Source organism: Myotis myotis, unplaced genomic scaffold (assembly GCF_014108235.1).
Source record: "Myotis myotis isolate mMyoMyo1 unplaced genomic scaffold, mMyoMyo1.p scaffold_m19_p_3, whole genome shotgun sequence".
Taxonomy (NCBI): Eukaryota; Metazoa; Chordata; class Mammalia; order Chiroptera; family Vespertilionidae; genus Myotis; species Myotis myotis.
Window position 1 is genome coordinate 196,745,451 of NW_023416335.1, and position 23,307 is coordinate 196,768,757.

Consider the following 23,307-nt stretch of genomic DNA (forward strand, 5'->3'; position numbering starts at 1 on the left):
CAATGATGACAGCGCCATAGGCTCGGTAGCTGTTCTAAACAATGCCCTTCCATTCTACAGTGATTCCACCAGGAGTCTCCCGGTCCGTCCATTGGGGGGGGGCGGGGGGGGCGGGGGGGGATTAGAATCAAACTAGCTCCAGAGAAAGCACAAATAACAGATAAATAATATGAAAAGATACTCATTTTCCTTATCATGAGGAAAATTGAAATTAAATTTAAAATATAGAGAAAGGATGTGGTCAGAATACTTTCAAAACATGTGTTACCTTTGATGTGACATTTTAATGCAATTTATATAATTTTCTGGGGATATCTCTAGACATAAAACTGATTAAAACATTATTGTTAAATTAAGGAAAAACAGTATTATACTGAATATTTTTAAAAACAGCACAGAACACTAGAATACTGAAAACCAATAGCATAATCACTACCCATTCCCTTTTGCCAGACAGTCACATTACCAGCCTCCTTGTGAACCAATAGTGGCTAAAGAAATATAGGGTGCCCTAGCTGGTTTGGCTCAGTGGATAGAGCATTGGCCTGGGGACTGAAGGGTCTCAGGTTCGATTCCGGTTGAGGTCACATGCTCGGTTGCGGGCTTGATCCCCAGTAGGGGGCGTGCAGGAAGCAGCTGATCAATGCTTCTCTTTCATCATTGATGTTTCTCTCTCTCCCTCTCCCTTCCTCTCTGACATCAATAAAAACATATTTTTTTAAAAAAAGTTAGTTTGCTAAGGTTTGCAGAGAAGGAAGAACCCAGAGCTCTTGATGACGTTGGGAAGCTGCTGGACCAATCTGGCAGAGAATTGTAAAAGGTGCCCTGCCTATGCCAGGAGGAACGAAACATTCTTATTATCAGAGACGAAGCATCAAGGCCAAGAGAATTCTGTACACACAGACCTTGTTAAAATAACTCTTATCTTTCTTTATCCTCCCCATATATTTTGGTTACTTTCCCACAATTGCCTCTTTGTTCAACTTAATATAAAAAAGCACTTAGATATTGCCACTTCTTTGGGTCTTCATTTTCATATGGGAGCTCCCATGTATATATAAAAATCTGTATGCTTTTCTCCTGTTAATTTGTCTTATGTCAATTTAACCTTCTGGCCCAGTAGGAGACCCTAAAAAGATAGAGATACAGTTTTGCCTTCCCCACACCTATTCAAATAAAACTGTAATGCCTGGGATCCTATCAATCCTTAAACATTTAAACCAAAAATATTTTTGTCTATCTTAGGGTAGGGTTTGATTTTAACGGGGGTTTTGTGGGGGGTTTTTTAGTAAAAATGTAATTTCAGCCCTTGCTGGTTTGGCTCAGTGGATAGATCATCAGCCTGTGGACTGAAGGGTCCCGGTTGGATTCCGGTCAAGGGCAGTACCTCAATTGCAGGCTCAATCCCTGAACTGGTCAGGGCGCATAAGGAGGCAACCTATCAATGTGTCTCTCTCACATCTATGTTTCTTTCTCTCTGTCTCTCCCCCTCCCGTCCACTCCCTCTGAAATGGAAAAAATATCTCGGGTGAGGATTAACAACAACAACAAAATATAATCTCAAAAAAACATGTAGTTTGATGAAAATGCAATACAAACAAGTAAATTATAGACATAAAGAACCTTCAGTATCAATTTTCACATTACACGGATAGAGCTCAAAGTGGCAGAAATTGTTATCAGTAAACAAGCTAAAGTTTATGTAACCAGCCCCCTTGACCTAATTTATCTGCAATTAGTCCAAAGTATTGATTTATGTTGAAATTGTAGGACAAAATTTGACCATAGATTTTGAACCCAGAAACTTGTGCCAAATACTTTGAGAAGTGACTTTGCTTCTAAATTTTTTCAAAAAAAAAATCCGTGTCCACACTTCTATAGTTTCGAAGAGTTAACCTGCCAAGATTTTGTGTGTGATTCCTTCCCCTAAAATTCCAGACATTCTTGTCTCCAGGCCTCACCAAGGGGAGAGCACCGTGTGGAAATGAAAGTGATCTTTGTGGGTTATGTCTGGCGATACCTCCCTAGGGCACCAGAGGGCGCGAGGAGGGCCGGCACTTGTTTTTCTTTAAATCCAGAATCAAAGTCCGTGCTGAGAAAAACAAAAGGCTAGGACCGCTGGGGCCCGGGAGACAAAGAGACTTGGAGAAAAAGGCTGCACGCCCTGTTTTACTGGAGTGAAATTGCTTCCTCATCCCACGCCCATCTCCGCGCCTTAAGGAACTAGAAATAAACAACTTCAGCTACAAAATAATGAAATCTTCGAGTAACAAACAAAATCAGAGTCGAATAGATTACTTAGTAGTCCCCATAGGTTTAGGGAAGATATCACAGGTGTACATTTGAGCAATTTGCTGGCCTAATATTAATAACTTTAAAAATATTTTTTATTGTTTGTTTTTCTGAGTTCAAGAATAACCTATGCACATACGTAGAAAATTTAAAAATTATAGAAAAGCAAAAAGAACAGACATAATCAAACCCAGATCTTCCCGTATTTCCTTCCAGGCTTGTTTCAGTATTTATAAGCGCATGGAAAAATAGGACTCTGCATGCTATTCTGAGCCGGTTTTCTTCTCATTTATTGCATCCTCTTCATTTTTATCAACGAACGCTGATAACATAACCTTGCTAATCACAGGAGTGAACCCCTGGTATAAAAGCAAGAGATTTCAAATGTGCTACAGGCAGCCTTTTTTCCTAAGATTGCAGCAAGTTGTCAGCCCCGAGGCATGTACTTGAAGCGGGAATGTTTCTGTTGCTTTACATTTAGATTAAATCAGGTAAAGACTAAAGAAGGAGAAACTATGTCACCAGACCCCAAATAAGCGGAATGAATTTGTCCTTTGCGGGAGCCTGAGGACTGACCCCAAGGACAGAGAGCGTCAGCCACCAGGGCCCAGTGGTCCTTTGCTTCCTCTTCTAGAGGCCAGTGCCATTACAGACCAATGTACACAGTTACTAACACAGGCAGGCCAGCAGGTGGTCAACAAGACATTTAAAAAAGTCAGGAACGGGAAGGTCACTGACTTTGAGGCTAGGGACCAATTGTCACAGGCGGTTTTCTCAGAGGAGAAGCTGAGACTAGCCCAGAGGCAGATTACAACAGGGAAGATGATTGCAAGATCTGGTGCCCCGGAGGCACCCAGGGACACCTAATCACTGAACCTGCTGCCGTGAATTACTGCACCCAATAGAGGGAAGAGTGGTGATATTCTCGCCCCGAGAACATCAGAGAAATCACTGGCGCTCTCTGGGCCTCAGTTTCCTTATCTGTATAATGGAGGGGTCTGAAAGATCTTGGAAGTCTCCTGCCAGTTGCTTAATCTGTGATATTTCACTGTCCCCAAATGTGCATGATAATGAATGGTGAAGACATTTCCTGCAACCCACGTGCAGCAGCCCTTCTACTGGGTGTTTCCAAATCTCCACAGAAGCTTTCTGAGCCTTTGCTTCCTCTTCTAGAGGTGCTGGAGAGCCTTACCCCTCCTCTTTCAAAGTTCTTAAACATCTTTTGAAGGCCCAGATGAAAAGCAGGCCTTTTTCAATCCCTAGCAGAACTAGTCCTTCCTTCTCCAAAGTCCAATAGTATTTTGCACATACTTCCACCATTTTCTACCTGTGTGACCTCAACCTTCCTGTCCCTCAGTTTCATCATCTGTAAATGGGGGGAAAGTACTATTAAACATATCAAATTCACAGGATTGTAATAAGGATTACAAATGTAAAGCACTTACAACAGAGTCTACGTGCCGTAGGCTCTTAATAAGCATGGACTATACCTTCACCATGGCACTTAAACTGTATTAAAACTACCAGTTAAAGAGTCCACCTCCCCCATGAAATCTGTGTTCCTGGAGGGCAGGAAGTGAGCCTTACTTATATCTCTGTCACCAATGCCTGGCTCCATGCCTGGCAAAAGAATAAACCAAAAAAGATTTTGGGGTGTATTGTTTGTTTGTTTTTAAATGAATGAGAAGAAAAAGAAAAGAATAAAATGTTAAAGTGTTGATTAAAGTGGAGGGGGATAGACTTTAGCCTCTCAATTTTAACTTTGGGTTACTATTTAAATAAAATAAGAAATGGAATTTTTGGACTGGAACCTGGATTATTTATTTGTCCAGCGGAATCAAAGAATGAATCCACAGACAGAAAGTGGTATAGCAAAGTTGGAGATTTATTGAAGAATAAATACAGACTCCCACGTGGGGAAGGGGAAAGGGTCCCACTGAGTTCTTTTTCCCTATGGCTTATAAAGGCTGCAGATCCTAGTGCCTTGATATCCCCTCTGATTGGTCACTATTCCCCTAGGCCAGTGGTCGGCAAACTGCGGCCCCTTGTGTGTGGCTCTTCCACAAAATACCACATGCGGGCACACACGTACAGTGCGATTGAAACTTCCTGGCCACACTCAAGGGGCCAAAGAGCCGCATGTGGCTCACAAGCCGCAGTTTGCCGACCACTGCCCTAGGCTGGTTACTACAGTAACTCCTAGGCTCAAAGGTCGAACCTCACATGGGACATGTGAAGTTCTCCCCACCCCCCCCTCCTTCCTTATTATTTTCCTATTCCCTTTGGGCTTTCTTCTTCTATAGACCTTTTACTGTTCACAGCTCCCTCACTCTATGGAAATAAACCTGTTGCAGCTTTTCAGCTTCCCTATTCTATGGAAATATACCTTCTGCTGCTCTGCAGCCCTGTGCTTCCTCCATATTTTCTAAATTTCTGAATTCCCCCTAATTTCTAAAATTTCCTAAAGCTTGTCTTTTTCACCCCCCAAAATTCCTGTTTCAAAAGGAAATAGATCCTCATAGATTTTTTCCCCCTTAACAATATAAACATGTACCCATCTAAGTCTGTCTTCCAGGCCCAAATCGTAAACATTCAACTTTGAATATTAATGTTTGTGGAGGTTTAGTTCCCATATTTGCATGGGGTGTTTTTCATTTTCATAAATGCAAATAATGTCTCTGTGAATGAATGATTATAGAATCCAAAACTGCCTGGGAACAATTTAGGATCTTCGCTAATTATGGGGCAGGAGAGGAGGAAAGAAGGAAGGTTGTGTAGTGAGCTGGCCCAAGTTCGTGTTTACATTATGTTCCAAGGTTAGGTTGAGGAAGTGAAAATAATAGAGAAAAAGGGAAGAAACACAAGAAATCAGGTCATGTATGGTCTGATAAAAAACACAAGTTCTTTAAGAGAGTGAAAAGACAAAACACAGCTTAGAAGAACATACATCTCCCAAGATAGAGGTGTGATGAAATATTGCAAGATATATCTCAGATATGGTTTGGAACACATATCTGATTTTTTAAAAAAGGCCATTAATTAGAATATACAAAGAGCTTTCAAAACTCAATAATAAGAAAACAACTCAATTTAAATCGGGCAAAAGATCTGGATGCTTAAATAAATCCATGAAGTGGTGCTCAACATCATTAACCATTAGGGAAATACATGTTAAAACCACAGTGAGATCCCGCTACACATCTATTAGAACGGCTTGATTAAAAAATAAAAATAAAAAAGTACAGCACAATACCAAGTGCTATTAAAGATGTGAAACAACCAGAGCTCTCATGTATTGTTAGTGGGAATGCAAAATGTTATAGCCACTTAGGAAAAGTTTGGCAGTTTTTTATAAAGTAAACAAACACTTACCATAAACTCTAGCAGTTCCATTCCTAGATATTGACCCAACAGAAATGAAGATATATGTCTACACAAAAACATATACACTAATGTTTATAATACCTCTATATACAATAGTTAAAAATTGGAAACAACCCAAATGTCCATCAGCTACTGAATGAATAAACAAATATCTATACAACAGAATAGTAATGGCCGGCCGCTTGTGACTTAGTGGTTGAGCCTCTACCCATAAACCAAGAGGTCACATGCCCCGGGTTGCGGGGGTGATCCCCAGTAGCGGACATGAAGGAGGCAGCCAATCAATGATTCTCATCATTGATGTTTCTCTCTCTCTCTCTCCCTCTCCCTTCTCTGAAATCAATGAGAATACATATTTTTTAAAAAAATAAACTACCAGTGAGCAATTTAAAAGAAAAAAAAAACTAGTAATACATACAACAATGTGGGTGACTCTCAAAAGCATGAGGCTAATTGAAAGAAACAATATTTAAAAGGCTATTAATATGACATTCTAGACCAGTGGTTCTCAACCTTCCTAATGCCGCGACCCTGTAATACAGTTCCTCATGTGGTGACCCCAAACCATAAAATTATTTTCGTTGCTTCTTCATAACTGTAATGTTGCTACTGTTATGAATCGTAATGTAAATATCTGATATGCAGGATGTATTTAGGCGACCGCTGTGAAAGGGTCGTTCAACCCCCAAAGGGGTCGCGACCCACAGGTTGAGAACCGCTATCTAGACAGATCAGTGGTTGCCTGGGGCTGGAGGGAGGGGACTGACTGCAAAGGGGCATAAGGAAATATTGTGATAAAAGTGATGGGAATGATGGAAGTAGTCTAGAACAATCAAAATTCATATAACAGTACACCTAAAAAAAGTGAGTTCTAACTTCCGGTTGCTATCAGTCCTTAATAGTCCTAGGCTTGTAGCTGCATCACTCCAGTATCTGCCTCTGCCTTAACGTGGCACTCTCTCCTGTGTGTCTATGTCCCTATTTACACTTTATTTTTTTATTTGTATTGATTTCAGAGAGGGAGAGAGAGAGAGAGAGAGAGAGAGAGAGAGAGAGAGAGAGAGAGAGAAACATCAATGATGAAAGAGAATCATTAATTGGCTGCCTTCTGCATGCCCCCTCCTGGGGATCAAGCCCACAACCCAGGCATGTGCCCTTGGAATTGAACCCAGGACCCTTCAGTCTGCAGGCTGATGCTCTATCCACTGAGCCAAGCCAGTAGAGCCCTACTTACTCTTCTTATAAAGACCTTAGGCATTAGATTTGAACTCACCTTAATCCAGTATGACTGCATTGTAATTTAACCAATTACATCTGCAAAGACTTTACTTCCAAAGTAGGTTACAATCTGAGGTTCCAATTGGACATGCTTTGGGGAGGGGGGGGGGGGTATTATTCAACCAGGTGCTTGTTCAAATTCTCATGAATTCTGAAACTCTGTGAACTAAATGAGTTTCTGTTATGCCTGAAGCCCAACCCTATGCCCATAATTCGGAAGGTAAAAGGAAGAAGCACGCAGATTGAAAATGGAAGCGGAAGTGGGAGCGCTGTATACGGTCAATGCAGAGGAGCTCCTGGTCTGGAGAAGGAAGAAATATAAAAAGAGTTTAGATTTTTCTGAAGCAAAGGACAAGACAAGGGATATTTTGTAAAATTAGTGTGATTTTCTTTAACACTTGTAACTTTTATGTTCTTAAATGTCCTGGTACCATGAACATGGTAGGTGCATGATATATCTCTGCAACTATATATATTAACATTAGTTCACTTTCTTTTTAATCAAAGACAATGCTACCAAGAAAGCAACCTATTTGTGTTTTTAGATGTGGACTTTTGGTCATCTCTCTATGAACAGTCACTTCCTGGCTCCCCACTGCAGCAAATTATTGAGAGCTGGAATGGTTCCCAGGAAAGTATATTGGAATTTACTTTATTTTCTCATTAAAGTCAGGCAATTGCAGTGTATAGGATAAATTATGCGTCCACTTAAATTATATGTTTTCCTTTAATTGAGGGAGAATTCTTCTCTATTGTTATCTTCACATGTCTGGCTATAAATCCATAAATGAAAAGGACAGTTGTAAAAAAAAGTGTTCCCCCCCCCCCCCAAAAAAAGGTGTTCCCAAATATCAGCATGGAATTTTTCAATATGCTAACAATAACTATTCCATGTAAGTGATTTTTCTAGCTAATTTTCAGCAACTCCTTTTCTCTGAAATTTTAACTATATTGATGAGACTGCCTCTTAAATGTATTACACTTGTCTACATTGGTAAATAGAGCATGGTAGATTACATTTAACCTTTTTTTTTCCCATGACTTCAATTGAAAGTTACGCATTTATATTGGGCTGAATGGTAATCCCAAAAAACGATGTACTCATATCTGGTATGAATTCCACAAAATTCATATGTGGAAGCCCTAACTCCCAGTATGTCAAATTGTAGTTATGTGTAGATGGAAATAAGCTCTTTAAGAAGGAAATTAAGTTAAAATGAGGCCTTTCGGGTAGGCCTGAAAAAAAAAGAAAAGAAAAAGTGATGGCTGTCATGGAAATAGTCTAGAAAATCAAAATTCATATAACAGTACACCCCAAAAAAGTGAGTTTTGCAGAACATAAATTATACCTCAATAAACCCTAAAATTATTTATGTATTTATTTATTTACTTATTTATTTAATTGTAATGAGTAAGAGGCCAAAAAAAAGTTCTTAAAATAGCCTGAGAGGCCCTGCATTGTCCCACACCACTAGCCTTCAGCCTCATCTCTCCCACGATACTCCTCACTCTCCCTAGCCACTTCAGTCTCCTTCCAACCCCCCTACTTACTGATTCCTCAGTTCCTGTAACCATTGCTCATCCAGTTCCATCTACCCAGAAAGCGCTTTCCTCATCTTCTTCTTAGTAACTGTCACAGTGGTAGTTTTACCTTTTTGTTGTTGCTGTTTTCCTTTGATTAGTGATATGTGTTTCCTCCACTAAAATGAAAGCTCCTTGAGATCAAGGTCGGTCTTTGCTCATCACTGTCTCTCCAGCTCCCAGCACTATCCTTAGCCTACACAATGAGTACTCAACCATCACATTCACCTGCCCACTCAATGTCTTAAACTTAACACATCCCAAACTGAAATGCTGATTGTCCCTGGAAACACTGCTCTGCACGCAGAGCTGCCGTGTGGCACAGTTCCAAGGAGGAGCGTCCACAGAGCACTGTGTGAATGGTGCCCTGCCTCCGCCCCAGTCGTGCCCTCCATGTGGACTATCAGTTTGGATGGTGTCCTCTGAACTTGTGCGTTATTCTTCTCTACTTCAGCTGATGGCAACTCTATCCCTCCAGTGGCTCAGCTCAAAATTTTTAGAAGCACCTTTGATTCTTCTTTTACTCTCACATCTCACATTCGCTCTATCAGGAAATCCTATTCGCTCTACCTTCAAAATATATCATCATCACCTCTCACATTCTCCACCACTCCCACTGTAGCCTGAACCACCATCATCTCCCATGTAGATTATAGCAGTACACTTCTTTGGTCTCCTTGCTTCTGCTCTTGTTCCCTACCATCTACTCTCAAACAAGCAGCCCAAAACCCTTTAAAACATAAATCAGACCATGTCATTTCTTTGTTCAAAACCCTAGAGTAGCTTCCTAATTCCCCTGATAATAAAAGCCAAAGTCTTTACAGTAGCCTCTCAAGTCCTACAAGCCTCCCAGATAGTTTTATGACCACATCACTTACGTCCTTCAAGTCTGTTCAAATGTTACCTTCTTAAAATGATCCTACTTTGACCATTCTATTTAACTTGCCACTTTCTAAATCCCTTTACCTTGCTATTTTTTCTACTTCCACTCTTGTCTCCATCTAATATATTTATTTATTATATTCATTGGTTAGTGTCTATCTTCCTCTGTTAGAATATAAACTCCACAAGAACAAATTTTATCCATTAAAACCTCCCATACATCTAAAACAGTATCTGGCATATTGTAGGTTCAACAGTGAATGAAGTCCTATTGGCTCAGTGGATTGAATGTCGGCCTGGGGACTAAAGGGTCCCAGGATTGATTCCAGTCAAGGGCACATGCTCGATCCCCAGTAGGGGATATACAGGAGGCAGCTGATCAATGATCTTTCTCATCATTGAAGTTTCTATCGCTCTCTTCCTCTCCCTCTCCCTTCTCTAAAATCAATAAAAATAATATTTTAAAAAAATAGTGAATGAATAACTATAGTGCCTGCTATATATTAGAGATTAGTCAATATTAATATGGCTGGTGTAGCTCAGTGGTTGAGGGTAAACCTATGAACCAGGAGGTCATGGTTTGATATCCAGTCAGAGTACCTGCCTGGATTGCGGGCTCAGTCCCCAATGTGGGGCGTGCAGAAGGCAGCCGATCAATGATTTTCTCTCATCATTGATGTTTCTATCTCTCTCTCCCTCTCCCTTCCTCCTGAAATCAATAAAAGTATATTTTTTAAATATATATTAATACAGGAAAAAATATGACATATGTTGACACAGCTTATAAAATTTTTCTCTCCATAACACATATTTACATATATATAAAGTGTCCCAAAAAATGTATACCCACTTTAGCAGCTGATAACTCACTTAATTTTCACTCCTTTTCAGGTTTAACTGGTTTGAAATAATGGGTGAAGCCAGATTAAGCTTTGAACACAGAAAATTTATCCTAAAGTGCCACTAGACTTTTTTATGGGGATACATAAAAGATAAAGTTTACAGTACAAAACTGGTAACTGTCGATGAATTAAAGGCACACAAATACCGAACGAAATGATTCTTGATATTTGCTATTCCATTGCTTCAAGTTATCAGCACTGCCTGGACCAGAACAGCCATCAGTTTGAAAACAGGCATTAACAACAATAACAAAATGTATTCATTTCTGTAGATTCTTTTAAATTTTTAAAATGAACGGTATGTTGATAAACCCTGACTTTATAATCATTCAAATTTTGTATACTTTATTTTAGTTTGGGGGACATCCTGTATGTATACAGCTTGAGTGGTTCCTGGCCTCTCGCCACTTCCTACCTGTATGAATCTCATTATCCATCTGTAAAATAGACATGAAACGCTTGTCCTCACTTGCAGGTTTAACTGGTTTGAAATAATGGGAAAAGCCGGATTGACTTCACTTAATTTTCACTCCTTTTCAGGCTTAACTGGTTGTTGAGAAAATAAAATGAATGTGAACGATTTTGCAAACTGTGATAAGCCATACAGTTTTAGGTGGGGAAGATTTGAAACGTTCAACAACATCAATTGCCATCATGCTATTTACCTCCAAGGAGAGTTCTGTGCTTTCTGTACTGCCAGTCAGATTTTAACCTTTACCCTCTCCCTGAGCTGACAGTGAGGAATCTCTCAGCTCCCTTACCCTGTTCGGGTTAATTACTCTCCTTTCCTTTCCATTTTAGGAAAATGGACAGCAGGTGCTGAGTTCCCGGCTCCAGGACGTCTGCTGACTCAGGCTGCTTCTTCATTTCCCTAGCGAGGAATAAAGAAGCGCAGTAACAACACATGCAGGAACACGGACATAGCTTCACCTGAGCTTAGGTGGAAAGGGTGGAGTCTCTTCTGAAGGGAAAAAAAAATTAAGCCTAAGCTTCCTCTACCAAAGCAAGGCACTTGGGAATGGGTTAGGGGGACAGGGACACACAAGCAGGTCAGGAAGCCTAGGTTCCCCCTCCCCTGTGGCTTTGACAGCTGAGAAACCTGGAGCAAGTCCCTTCAAGTCTCTTCAATCTTACCAGGAGGAGGACATCAGCATAGTTATTATAGTGCCTTTGGAACTCACAGGTTATTGGAGATCAGAAACAGAAGAAAACTCCAAGACACTGAGTTTTATTGAGGCTTTTGGTGTATTTAATTTTAAGAGTGAAAAATGCCAAGGTGGCCTCAACATTTTTCCTATTTTAATGTCTGCAGCAAACAATCTCATTCGTTTGATGGAAAATAGCATGTAACCTATGGTCTCTCAAACTGTATTATTTCATAGTACACTACAGAGAATGACTTACTTAGGACACAGAAGTTTTTCCATAATGAAAACTTCCAGCTATCTCAGTTTGTAACTTTGGATTCGCTTATTGAGAGATGATGTGAAATCTTTATATTACCTGAGGCCCTCCTGTCCCCCTGGCAAGAGGCTTGATACTGTTTGTGAAAAGGCTCAGGATGATACTAATCATTCTATTAACCCATTCTCCTAACCCTGTATTTAATCAATGGTATATTCTTGTGGATTATTTAAATCTATTACATTAACAATTTACGTGTTTATATGTCATTTTCAAACAACTGTAGACGCCTAAGGGCCCAAAATGCAGGAAAAATCGGCTAATAAAATTTCATTCGGCTTCAGCTGGTCAAATGCGTGAGCCCTTTTGTGTCACAAAAGCTTACAAACTGAAGAGGCATTGGACTGTGGGACAACCCGGACATTTGACAACCATATGATATCCTTGAACTTCGACTTCAGAATGAGAATGTAAGAGCGTGAAAGTAAAGCTCTGCTTCAATTCATATACTCTTGCTCACTATTTAAAACAAACAAAAACCTCCTGCCTGCAGCCTAAATTATCCGGGGAACATTAAGAACCCGGAAAACTACTTTCAACAATACACCACCCCTAAAACTGGAAGCGCATTTTGTTTCACTTATTCGCGCCCATTTATTAACTCTTTTCCCCGAAGAGTCCAAAGTACTGAGAAAGAATAATTAGCAGAGGAGTAATTGCGTTTTGACCCTTCCGGGTTGCGGGCGGAAGGGGAGATAAACCAGAAGAGGGCGGGTGGAGGGGCGGGGTGGGGGAGCTTGATAAGCTTTAAAGAGGAACCTGGGAGGCCCAGACACAACAGCTCCTCGTTAGTATAGTGGTTAGTATCCCCGCCTGTCACGCGGGAGACCGGGGTTCAATTCCCCGACGGGGAGGTTGGAGCTTTTTTTTTTACTAATTCCCTTTTCTCCCCTATTTTCCTTGTAATTCCAACAATATGCTAATTGTTTGGTAATTGTATCTTTTCTAAATGACAACTTTTATTCCCTCCGCTCCCTATTTCCCTTGTAATTCAACTGCGCGACATCGCTGACAAATACAGGAGACTAATTTTTTTGTTAATTTCTTTGTGTGTCTTTTCGAAATGATGACTTTTAAGCTTAAGTCTCACCATGAAATAAGTGCCTACACTGAGAGCAAACGCTTTATATTGTTGGCAAAGGAAGAAGACGGGGGAGAAAGCGCTCGGGCGGGCCTCTGGGCTCGCTCCCAGCCGCTGGCTGGCAAAGGCGTGCGCGTGCGCAGTGGCGCCCCGCCAAATTACAACGGAGGAAGGTCACGACCGCGGCTCGCGGGCCCCGTGGGGGGAGGGGAGAGAGCGAGAGGGGGCGGAGTCTCCGCCCCTAACGGGGCGGGTAAGAACGGAAATCGCTTACTGAAGAGGAAGGACGGATTTCCTCTGAACGTGGGGACTGGGCTAAACGGAAACCCCTTTCTCCGGCCTCCGCTAGTTCCGTCCCCACCTAGGTAGGGGGTAGCCTGAGGAAGCTCTTGGTGGTAAAGGTATCAGTCTCCACCTCCGATCTGGGCTTCGACCGACACGTAACGGAGGGGCAGGGGGAAAACTGCAGGGCCCGCGGGGGTGTACAAAAGAGACGCCATGTTACCGGAGTCCTAAGAATCTGCGCGAGCCACAGCCCAGCAGGACCTCGTGGCGCAACGGTAGCGCGTCTGACTCCAGATCAGAAGGCTGCGTGTTCGAATCACGTCGGGGTCATGGCTTTTTTTGTGTGTGTGTGTGCCTCCTCAACCACTGGCGTCTTATAAACCTAGATGTCTTCCCGCCATTTTTTGAAAATGCGTTTACCTTTTAGAATTAAATCTTCCTCGTTCAGATGTTATCCTAGTAATCCTTACTCTGCAAGGAGACAAGACTCAGTATATGTGGTAGAAGGGCTCATAATTTTTGTACTGTTTCGCCTTTGAAAGTGAGTTTTCTGTCATTTAACATACATAATGTGTAAAAATTAGGGTGTTTTAGTGGGCACATCAGTCCACGGTACAATATAACTGTGCTAGATGGTTTTCCAAAGCTGGTCTTAGACCCGTTTGCCTTTTGAAAACCAGAAAAAAAAAAGAGTATAATTTCTAACTTTTAGTATTATAATAGTTTACATGGTTTAGTCCGAGTGCCAGACACTGTAAACAACCTTACAACATGCGATTAATACCCCACTTTTACAGATGAAACTGTGACACACAGGAATAGTGAGTGACCTAACAAGGGTCACCCAAGATAACAACCCAGGTGACTTGACTCCAGATCCCCTTCATCATTAAATGTTTATAATAACGGTGGAAATAAACTGTTGAATTTCAGTGGTACATCAGTGCACCATGTTTTCATATGAGCGGTGCCAGGTCAGATAGCCACTTTCAACTACTGTATTACTCATCCACTTCTGTAAGCTTCGGAACTTTTAGTAAGTACTACACAGTTCCTTACAGGCATGTGTCAGATATTTGTTGTACAAAAAGTAACTAGCAAGGCTATGAGAAATGAATATTTTTAGATTTTTATTTAATATGTTTCATAAAACTCCCTGACTTTTTTTGTTTAATGTTTTGAAAATACCAAATATTAATTTCTTAGGATTCAACCTAATATAGCAGTAGAGCTGGACCCTGTATTTTCACTGTGTGGTTAGTTCTTCCTTCCCCTATTTGGTTGGATTGAGATTAGATCATCCATTTCAACAGATATTTATGGACCGCCAAGTATGATGAGCCTGATACTGTGCTAAAACACTGAGGAAAAGGATACACTGAGTAAAAATGGGTTTGTGTTTGTTTTTTTTTTGACCAGCAGTAGACAAATATGTTAAGTAACCAAATACCATGAAATACTTTGGGATAAGTGCCATGAAAGTAGCATAAACAGAGTGGTGTGGTGGTGCTAAAATAGGGACATTAACTCTGCCATGAGTAGTTCAAGAAGGCCTTATAATGGAAGATCTTGAAAAATAATGAAGAGTTTGCTATGTGATTTTTAAGGCATTTACCCACCCAATGGACATATTTTAATGCCTTCTTGAGTCAAGCTCTTACCGCTTAATATTCCTGGGATCTGATTTCTTCAACTACAAAAATAGAGGTTGAAATTCGTTTTCAAGGGCTGCTGTAGCAAAATACCACAGAATGAATAGCTTAAAGAATAGAAATTTATTTTCTCACAGTTCTGGAGGCTTAGAAGTCCCAGGTCAAGGTGACAGCAGGGTTGGATTCTTCTGAAACCTGTTTGGGCTTATAGATGGCCACCTTTTCACTGTGTCCTCGCACGGTCTTTCCCTGTACTACTACATCCTTTTATAACGACACCGGTCAGATTGGATGAGGGCCCACTCTAATTGCCGCATTTTAACTTAATCACCTCTTAAAAAGGCCTCATTTCCAAATACAGTTACATATTGAGGTACTGGGGTTTAGGACTTCAACCTATGGATTTTAGGGGGACACAACTTAGTCTGTAACAAAACTTACGTTCTTTCTCCCCCTAGCAACCTTTGCATATACAGTGTATTATCTGCATGCAGCAATACTTGATCTTAGCTTGAACAGAGCATGTTATCTATTTGTACAAAATCATACTCTTGTGAAGTAGTCCCAGCAGGTTGTATTACGTTGTTAATCATTTTGTTATGGCAGCCCTGGCAAACTAATACAGCTCCGTTGGAGAACCGCTAGTTCTCCAGTATGGCTGGAGAGGAAGAAAGAGAGAAAGCTGTAGAGGTAAACAGTTCAGATCACTCATTGTGTACCATCCTAATTTAGATGTTATTCTGAAGGTAATGCTGAGCTATTATTCAAGAATGTGGAATGGTTGGCTGTGGCTTTACAAAGAATGTAAAAAAAAACAAAACCTAGAGTTGATGTTTCTAGACCTGCATCCTGGGGAAAAGTAAGGAATGCAATTTTTCAGGCTCTACCCTAGACCTGCTGGCGACGGGGCTAGCAACCTGAGTTTTAACCAGACCTTCCAGGTGATTCTGATGGAAGCTAATGTTTGAGAAACACTGGTCTGTACAGCAAGGCCAGACTGGAGGTCCTACTTAACTCACAGAGTTGCTAAGAGAACAAATAAAAGACTAACTTGTAAAGCAGTGTATATACATTTCATTACTAATACTGCTATGATTCTAAAACTGGGATGTCTGTAATTTCTTAGAATGGCTGATTTGCTGACTTGCTATAACTTTGAAACAACCTAAAATCCAACACTTCATTTTAACTTAAACGTCTGCGATCATTATATAGAAATGATGTGAGGAAAGTGGCTGTGGAATAGACAGACCCATGTTTGAATTACCAAATCCTGACGATAGCTATGTGATTTTATTTTATTTCACGAAAAGAAAATTCCAGTCTGTTATTTATTCTTCCAAGTGGATTTATTCACTGGTACAGAATGCTTTGAGCATTTATTTCACCTGTTTAATATGCCCGCTTTCTCTTTTGAGGTTATTTTTAATCAGTTACCTAAGACTGATATACTCTGGATGAGCTGATAAAATGGAGCCTTTGGAAATGCAAAACTGTGTGAGATTCCCTTTTTGAAAAGCGAAGTGATTACCTGATTTCTCACACTGTTTCAAAAAGAGAAGTAGTTATGGATACAAAATCATGTATTCATTTTAAAAATCTTGGGAAATATAGAAATACGTAAGGAAAAAAAATAAAAAATCATTGTGCCCCAACACCTAGAGGAAATTACTAGAAATATTTTGGTCTATATTCATTTCATCTTTTTTTGTATATATTTTAAATATACACATATCCATACATACTTTAGTTCATTATAAAACTGAGATCTTACCCTAATTCAGTGGTTCTCAATCAGGATTTTAAAAAGATTCCCAGGTGATTCTAATGTGCAGCCAAGGTTGAGAACTACTGCCCTAATTGGTTCTCTATTTTTTTCTGTTTTTTTTTTTTTGTCTGTTTTTTACTTATTGCTGTATCGTGAACATTCTTTCATATTAAAAAAATTTTAAGAACATGACTTTTATGACCTTTAGTGTTTCGTCATCTGCTCTGTTTGAGGTGACACCCTTAAATTCACAATTAAGTCCTGTGCAAAACAAAATGTTATTTTTATATGTAATGTTTTGATAATAAAAAAACAAAAAAGTCTGCAGTACATTTAATAGCATTAAGAACTTCAAAAAGGAAAATGGAAGCAGTTATCAAGTGATTTAGAAAGAAAGTTTTGGCAGAATTTTCTCACAAAGTACATCAATTAAAAAAAAATTTTAAATTGATTTAGGAGAGAGCAAGAGAGAAACACCTGGGATGAAACCAAGCAACTTTGTTGTGTTGGGGATGATGCTCTAATCAACTGAACTACCAGCCAGGGTTTCAGCTTCTTTTTACAACTGTGGCTTCACATAGACATATCTTTCCACTGTTTTAAAGATTTTAGATATCAATGGTGTAACATGTAAAGATTAAAAAAAAAAACCTATGCCAGTATTAACATAAAAGATAATTTTAAAATTTTTTTATATTGGATGAATGTAACAAAATAAAACGCCAATCTTTTTCTTTTTAATTCAGAAATTACACAGGAGACGACTGAAAGAATAAAATTCTTGAGAAAGTATGAGATCCAGAGTTCAAGTAGGGGAATTCACTCTGATAGAGGGACAACTCTCCCATTGAAACAAGAAAGATGCAAGAGAAAATGACTGCAGATTTAACCATCTGAAGTTGAAGCATTCCCTATAAATGGTTTCTATTTCCTCAAGTATGCAGCAAGGCCACAAGCTGAAAATGGGGAGAGGTTGGGGAAAGGCATGTGAGTGATTTGCGGGAGAGAAGTGAAGGTGTGAATGATTAATCCAGATGACTAGCTTTTCCAGCCAGTGTTGAGTGCTCCTATGAGATCTGACATCATAACTGAAAACCAGCCAGCCCTGTTGTATGATTTTTCTCCAGTAATATTTGTTACTTGGTTGTAAGCAATGAGAAAGTTGGTTCCAGCAGGGTTTAGTGCAAGCAAGGTTGAGGTTCTTCCAAATAAGAAAGATAGAGACATTGGGGTAAGAGAGTTAAAACAGTTTGTAAAAGAGTGGTTACAAGAATTGATTAGGGAATCTAAGTCAGATGAGTTAGACATGATTATATGATTGCAGAAGCAAGATAATAGATTTTTTGAACGTGTTGGAAGTCTCAATTAGGTCAATGACAGTATAATAAATGAGCCAAAGGGAGAAGGATAGCAATTGACAACGGGCATTGCTTGAAATTGAGATTTAAAAGGTAAAACAGCTATTGATGACAAGGTTTAGATTCTTACCACTGGAGTGGATGGATGTGATGGAATAGAGCAGAGGTTCTCAACCTGTGGGTCGCGACCCCTTTGGTGGTCGAACGACCCTTTCACAGGGGTCGCCTAAGACCATCCTGCACATCAGATATTTAAATTACGATTCATAACAGTAGCAACGTTACAGTTATGAAGTAGCAACGAAAATAATTTTATGGTTGGGTCACAACATGAGGAACTGTATTTAAAGGGCCAGAAGGTTGAGAACCACTGGAATAGAGGAACAAATTTTTGGAGATGGAGGGATCAAGCATCCAAGAGGCCAAGTGTTGGTGGTGTATGGGTCATCTGTAAGAATGTTGAATTCACACACAATGTAGACAAAAGAGATGGTGAGGAAATCCTAGAGCAAGGAGCAACAGTCTATAATTTCTGAGGGAGAGTGGCCAAGAGGTTGATAAATGACAGCAGTAAAGATGGTAGAGGAGCCATGGCCTTTGTGCCTATGTGGTTAGAGCGTCAACCCGTGGACAAGGGTCCTGGGTTCATCCCTGAAAAAAAGTAGTGCAAGGGATATACTGATGTGCCGGGGTCCAACCCCAGCGGGTCCAGGGGTTCCCAAAGGCGTAGATGGAGTCGGCGAAGAAGGATGGACACGGAGACAGTGTTCAGTTGATCAGCAGCCTAGCCAGGATCTCCAGCCAAGTTCTGGTCTGGATCTCCAGAAAAGTTCTGCTTCGGATCTCCAGCCAGGTTCTGTGTCCATGTTCTCTTGCTAGGTTCCCCAGCCAGGATCCCCAGGTTCCCCAGCCAGGTTCGGTCACCAGATTCCGTAGCCAGGTTCTTCAGCCAGGTTCTGGCTAGGTTCTCCAACCAAGTTCTGTAGCCAGTTTCTGTCCAGGAACTTTTGCCATGTTCTCTCCAGCGAAGTTCTTCTGTCTCTAGAGAACGTTCTGTGTAGGTTCTGTGCCTAGGTTCTGTCTCTCTTGGTTCTGTGTTCTAAGCTCTGTATTCTAAGTTCTGTCTTCTTACATCTGTATTTATACCAGTTGATTCCAATCCTATCAATCTCTATTTCAAAGGTTAGGGCGTTTCTTATCTCCATTCCAGGGAGTAAAGATTATGTAGCTTAAGCATGATTGTTCGTAGTTTAAGTGATTAATTACCCACCTGGCATTTAGTTAAGAGGTTTTATTCCCTCCCTAACTTCAGGGGAAAATCCCTACCTGGGGAAACAACCTTTCTCAGAGAGGTGACCTTGGTTAAAACACATAGTGCCAAGAAGGTGAGCAAACATATTAAGAACAGTATGCCATATATGCCAGGTCCCTTGAAACAGCAAGCATGGACCGGCTCCCGGCACTGATGCACCTAGGATGATACCAAGTCTGAATTTGATAACTCGAGTTTGTGGATGATGTAGAAAGGCAGTCTCTCTGCCTGATAGCTTATGACATCAACTCTGTCTCCTGAGAAATGTAGAGTCCACAAGTAACCTGTTGATAAGTGTCCCCGGAAAAGAAAAGGTGAGATGATCAATAACAGGGAATGAAAATGATGCTTTTGCTCAGGGAACACTTCAGGTTCGTAGTTCTTTGTGAGTTATCTTTAATACTGGCCTGTAGGGCACAGTGCTACGTCTATTTAAAACAACTTTCAGACGCAACAGGTAATATATTTCTTTTTCTTTTTTTGCTTGTGGCAAAAATAGGATGAATTACTGCCTCTAAAGCTTACACTGTCTGGAAAATTTCTGATGCAAAGGCCCTATGGAAACAGAGTTCCGGTGTAGTCCCCTCGGGTGATTCTCTCGGGTGGCGCTGTGGCCCCCGCATTGTACTCTCCTCACTTTATATGAAGGGAGAAGAATATTATCCTTAAGGGTCAGCCCGCCACCTCCTCTGAGGATCCGAGTCAGCAACCAGCTGCCCAGGTATTATCAAACCATAAGCAGCTTGGAGACCATCCCAGCCAGATCAAGTCTAGCTCTGGTGACTCCGACACTTTTCAGCGAGAATAGCTAAACCTACCTCTTCAAAACTATTAGTACAGGTAAGCCGGAGCCAAACTTTGCAGGGTTAACGGTTTAGCAGGACAGCTTGCGGAGATTATGCTCAGTACTTTGTTGCTCTGCCCACTACAACTTGAGACTACACTGGAAGAAGTGACCGACCTGCGGCAGGCACCGTGCACCTCGGACCATCCTACACGCATTCATTCCGCTTGTGAGGTTACCAGCACTGCAAGCGCTTGGTCCTTTGCCACTCAGTGTATTCAGTGAAGCTTGCTAATTAAAATACAATATTGAATTAGTGTTACTAAGTTTAATACTATTGCTTAAATATATGTAAACACTGAGGTTTGTAGAAAAAAATAAAATATTGCTGGGGTCCAGCCCCAGCAGGTCCAGGGGTCCCCAAAGGCGTAGACGGAGTCGGCGAAGGAAGGAAGGACACGGAGATAGCGTTCAGTTGATCAGCAGCCTAGCCAGGATCTCTAGCCAGGATCTCCAGCCAAGTTCTGGTCTGGATCTCCAGCGAAGTTCTGCTTAGGATCTCCAGCCAGGTTCTGTGTCCATGTTCTCTTGCTAGGTTCTCCAGGTTCTCCAGCCAGGTTCTGTAGCCATGTTCCCTCGCTAGGTTCTCCAGACAGGTTCTGTAGCCATGTTCCCTCGCTAGGTTCTTCAGCCAGGTTCTGTCCAGGTTCTCCAGCCAGGTTCAGTCACTAGGTTCTAGTCAGGTTCTCTTGCCAGTTTCTGTAGTCAGGTTCAGTCCAGGATCTTTTGCCATGTTCTCTCCAGCGAAGTTCTTCTGTCTCTAGAGAACGTTCTGTGTAGGTTCTGTGCCTAGGTTCTGTCTCTCCTCGTTCTGTCTTCTTACATCTGTATTTATACCAGTTGATTCCAATCCTATCAATCTCTATTCCAAAGGTTAGGGCGTTTCTTATCTCCATTCCAGGGAGTAAAGATTATGTAGCTTAAGCATGATTGTTCCTAGTTAAAGTGATTAATTACCCGCCTGGCACTTAGTTGAGGGGTTTTATTCCCTCCCTAACTTCAGGGGAAAATCCCTACCTGGGGAAACAACCTTTCTCAGAGAGGAGACCTTGGTTAAAACACATAGTGCCAAGAAAGTGAGCAAACATATTAAGAACAGTATGCCATATATGCCAGGTCCTTTGAAACAGCAAGGATGGACCGGCTCCCGGCAAAATATAAAATTGCCTCTAGGAAAATAGCCTTTCATGAAAAGAAATGTCTCCTCCTCTTGAACAAAATAAAATGATTTAATCCACAGGAAACATTTTCAGTGAAAGCGTTTGAATCTACTCGAACTTAACCATGCAGAAATCAGATAAACGTTTAAAAATCACCTCAAAGCAGCTTATAAACTAGTTTGGAGATCAGAATCTGGGTAAATGATTAAGACACCCTAGATCCAATCTCAGCTTCTTTCCTTTCTTGGAAGAAGGCATCGTGAAATATACAAGTTCTTAAGAAATACAGATATTTGCCATCAATGGCATTTCTGAGGAGGATAGTTTAATTGTAACACGTTCCTGAGCCTCTGCCAGGTTTTGATTTGATTCAGTGACTGGTTAGGGTTTCCCGGCCTCCCCATAGTCCCTGGGCATGTTAACACCGAGCGTGTACCCACCTCGGGAATCGTAAGCCGCCCATTCAGGCATGCCGAAATGTTTCCTTTCGTTTTGTTGGATGATTAAACGTCAGGTTTAAACTATGGTCAGATACAGGTGGAGGGTAACTCAGAGACGGCTCCCAACAGAAAGACAGCGGAACCCCAGCTAACTGCCCCAACCTCCAGGGTCAGAAGCAAACGGGATACTTGACAATACAATTTTATCACAAATTCAAGGGCAACCTGAAGTTCCCCGTAGTCCAGGTCCGGCTTTCCCCGAGTTTCGGGAACAAAAGAAGCGACCCCAAGCCGAGACGTGAAGGCGTTGGTTGGTTTTACATTTACTCGAAAGTAAATCAAATCAAGGGCGATGCGTGCCCGCACACCCGCCTCGCTTCTGCTCCTTCCCTTCGGGGCTAGCGGCTGGGGAAGGAGGGGCTGCGGCTATTCTTCGGCGGGTCGTGTCCCGAGAGTGAGGCAGGCCCGGCCGCGGTTCCCGCAGCTCAGCTCCGGGGCGCCCGACCCCGGGAAGGAAGGCTCCTTCTCCAGTCGGGAAGGGGGGGGGAGGAAACGGCGCACAAAAGCAGCCCGACTGGTTCCTTATCAGCGTCCAGGGGAAGGGTGGGGAAAGGGGAAACAGAAACGGGCCGGCGCGGAGCTCCCGCCCGAGCGGCTTTTAAACTGCGTTTCCACAGCCTCTCGCAGGGCGCCGCGGCTAATGGAACCCGCGCGAGGCGTCGGGCCAATCAGCGCCGCGCTTCCTCCGGCCGCCGGCCAATGGCGGCGCGCGTTCTTGGGGCGTGGGCGAAGCAGGCTGCTTTCCTTGGCTGTCGTGTGTGGGCTGGGGTTGGTGCGGGCTGCACTTGGTCCGCAGTTCTGCGCCGGGGGCTTTTGTGTCCGCCTTTTGCTTTGCTTTCTGTGCGCGTTTTTGTTTTGTTTTTTCTTTCCTCCGCGCGCTGCTCCCCAGCGGAAGCCGTGAGGCTCGGAGGCAGGAGCCCTCACCCCAGGCGAGGAGCGAGCGCGCAGCGTGAGCACCAGAGTGACGGCTGCGGGGAAGGGGGTTCGCCGCCGAGATGCCGGAGTTCCTGGAAGACCCCTCGGTCCTGACGAAGGAGAAGTTGAAGAGTGAGTTGGTGGCCAACAATGTGACGCTCCCGGCGGGGGAGCAGCGCAAAGACGTGTACGTGCAGCTCTACCTGCAGCACCTCACGGCGCGCAACCGGCCGCCGCTCGCCGCCGGCGCCAACAGCAAAGGGCCCCCGGACTTCTCCAGCGACGAGGAGCGCGAGCCCACCCCGGTCCTCGCCGCCGCGGGCCGCGGCCGCGCCGCCGTCGGCAGGGTAAGGGCGCCCGGCCCGGGCCACAAAGGCGGCCGTTTGGCGGTTGTCGCTCCCCTCCGCGCGCTCGCGGTCCTCCCTCCTCGGCGCCCCCTCGGGCGGCGGCGGCGGCGGGGCTGGACGCGGGCCCTGCGCCGCGGGCTTGCAGGCCACGGGAGGGGAGGGCGCTGGAGAGGAGAGCCCCGGAGTCGGGGCCGCAGGGCTGGCGTCTGGGCTGAGTGTGCCTGGGAGGCGTGAAGTTCGCGTGTGCGCGGGGGGCGGCGGGCGCGCGGGGGGCTCGGAGTTGCTGGACCGGCCGCCGCGAC

The 23,307-nt window shown here is 42.6% G+C and overlaps 1 protein-coding gene and 2 non-coding genes across 9 annotated transcripts in view; all 3 read left to right on the plus strand.

The window, feature by feature from the left end:
• Window positions 1-12,565: 12,565 nt before the first annotated feature.
• Window positions 12,566-12,637, plus strand: TRNAD-GUC. The gene has a single exon. It is a non-coding gene; the product is annotated as a tRNA-Asp (tRNA).
• A 770-nt stretch (window positions 12,638-13,407) lies between these two features.
• TRNAW-CCA lies at window positions 13,408-13,479 on the plus strand. The gene has a single exon. It is a non-coding gene; the product is annotated as a tRNA-Trp (tRNA).
• An 8,995-nt stretch (window positions 13,480-22,474) lies between these two features.
• The window catches only part of TMPO (thymopoietin), a 33,323-nt gene continuing 32,490 nt past the window's right edge, over window positions 22,475-23,307 (plus strand). For 2 of the 7 annotated variants that reach the window (XM_036300548.1, XM_036300553.1), the window contains exon 1: window positions 22,481-23,005. In XM_036300548.1, coding sequence (XP_036156441.1) covers window positions 22,739-23,005 — 267 coding nt within the window. In that variant the 5' untranslated portion in view covers window positions 22,481-22,738. Of the gene's footprint in view, window positions 23,006-23,307 lie in introns of all 7 variants that reach the window. The other 5 variants (XM_036300549.1, XM_036300554.1, XR_004966229.1 and 2 more) reach the window with 4 other exon arrangements.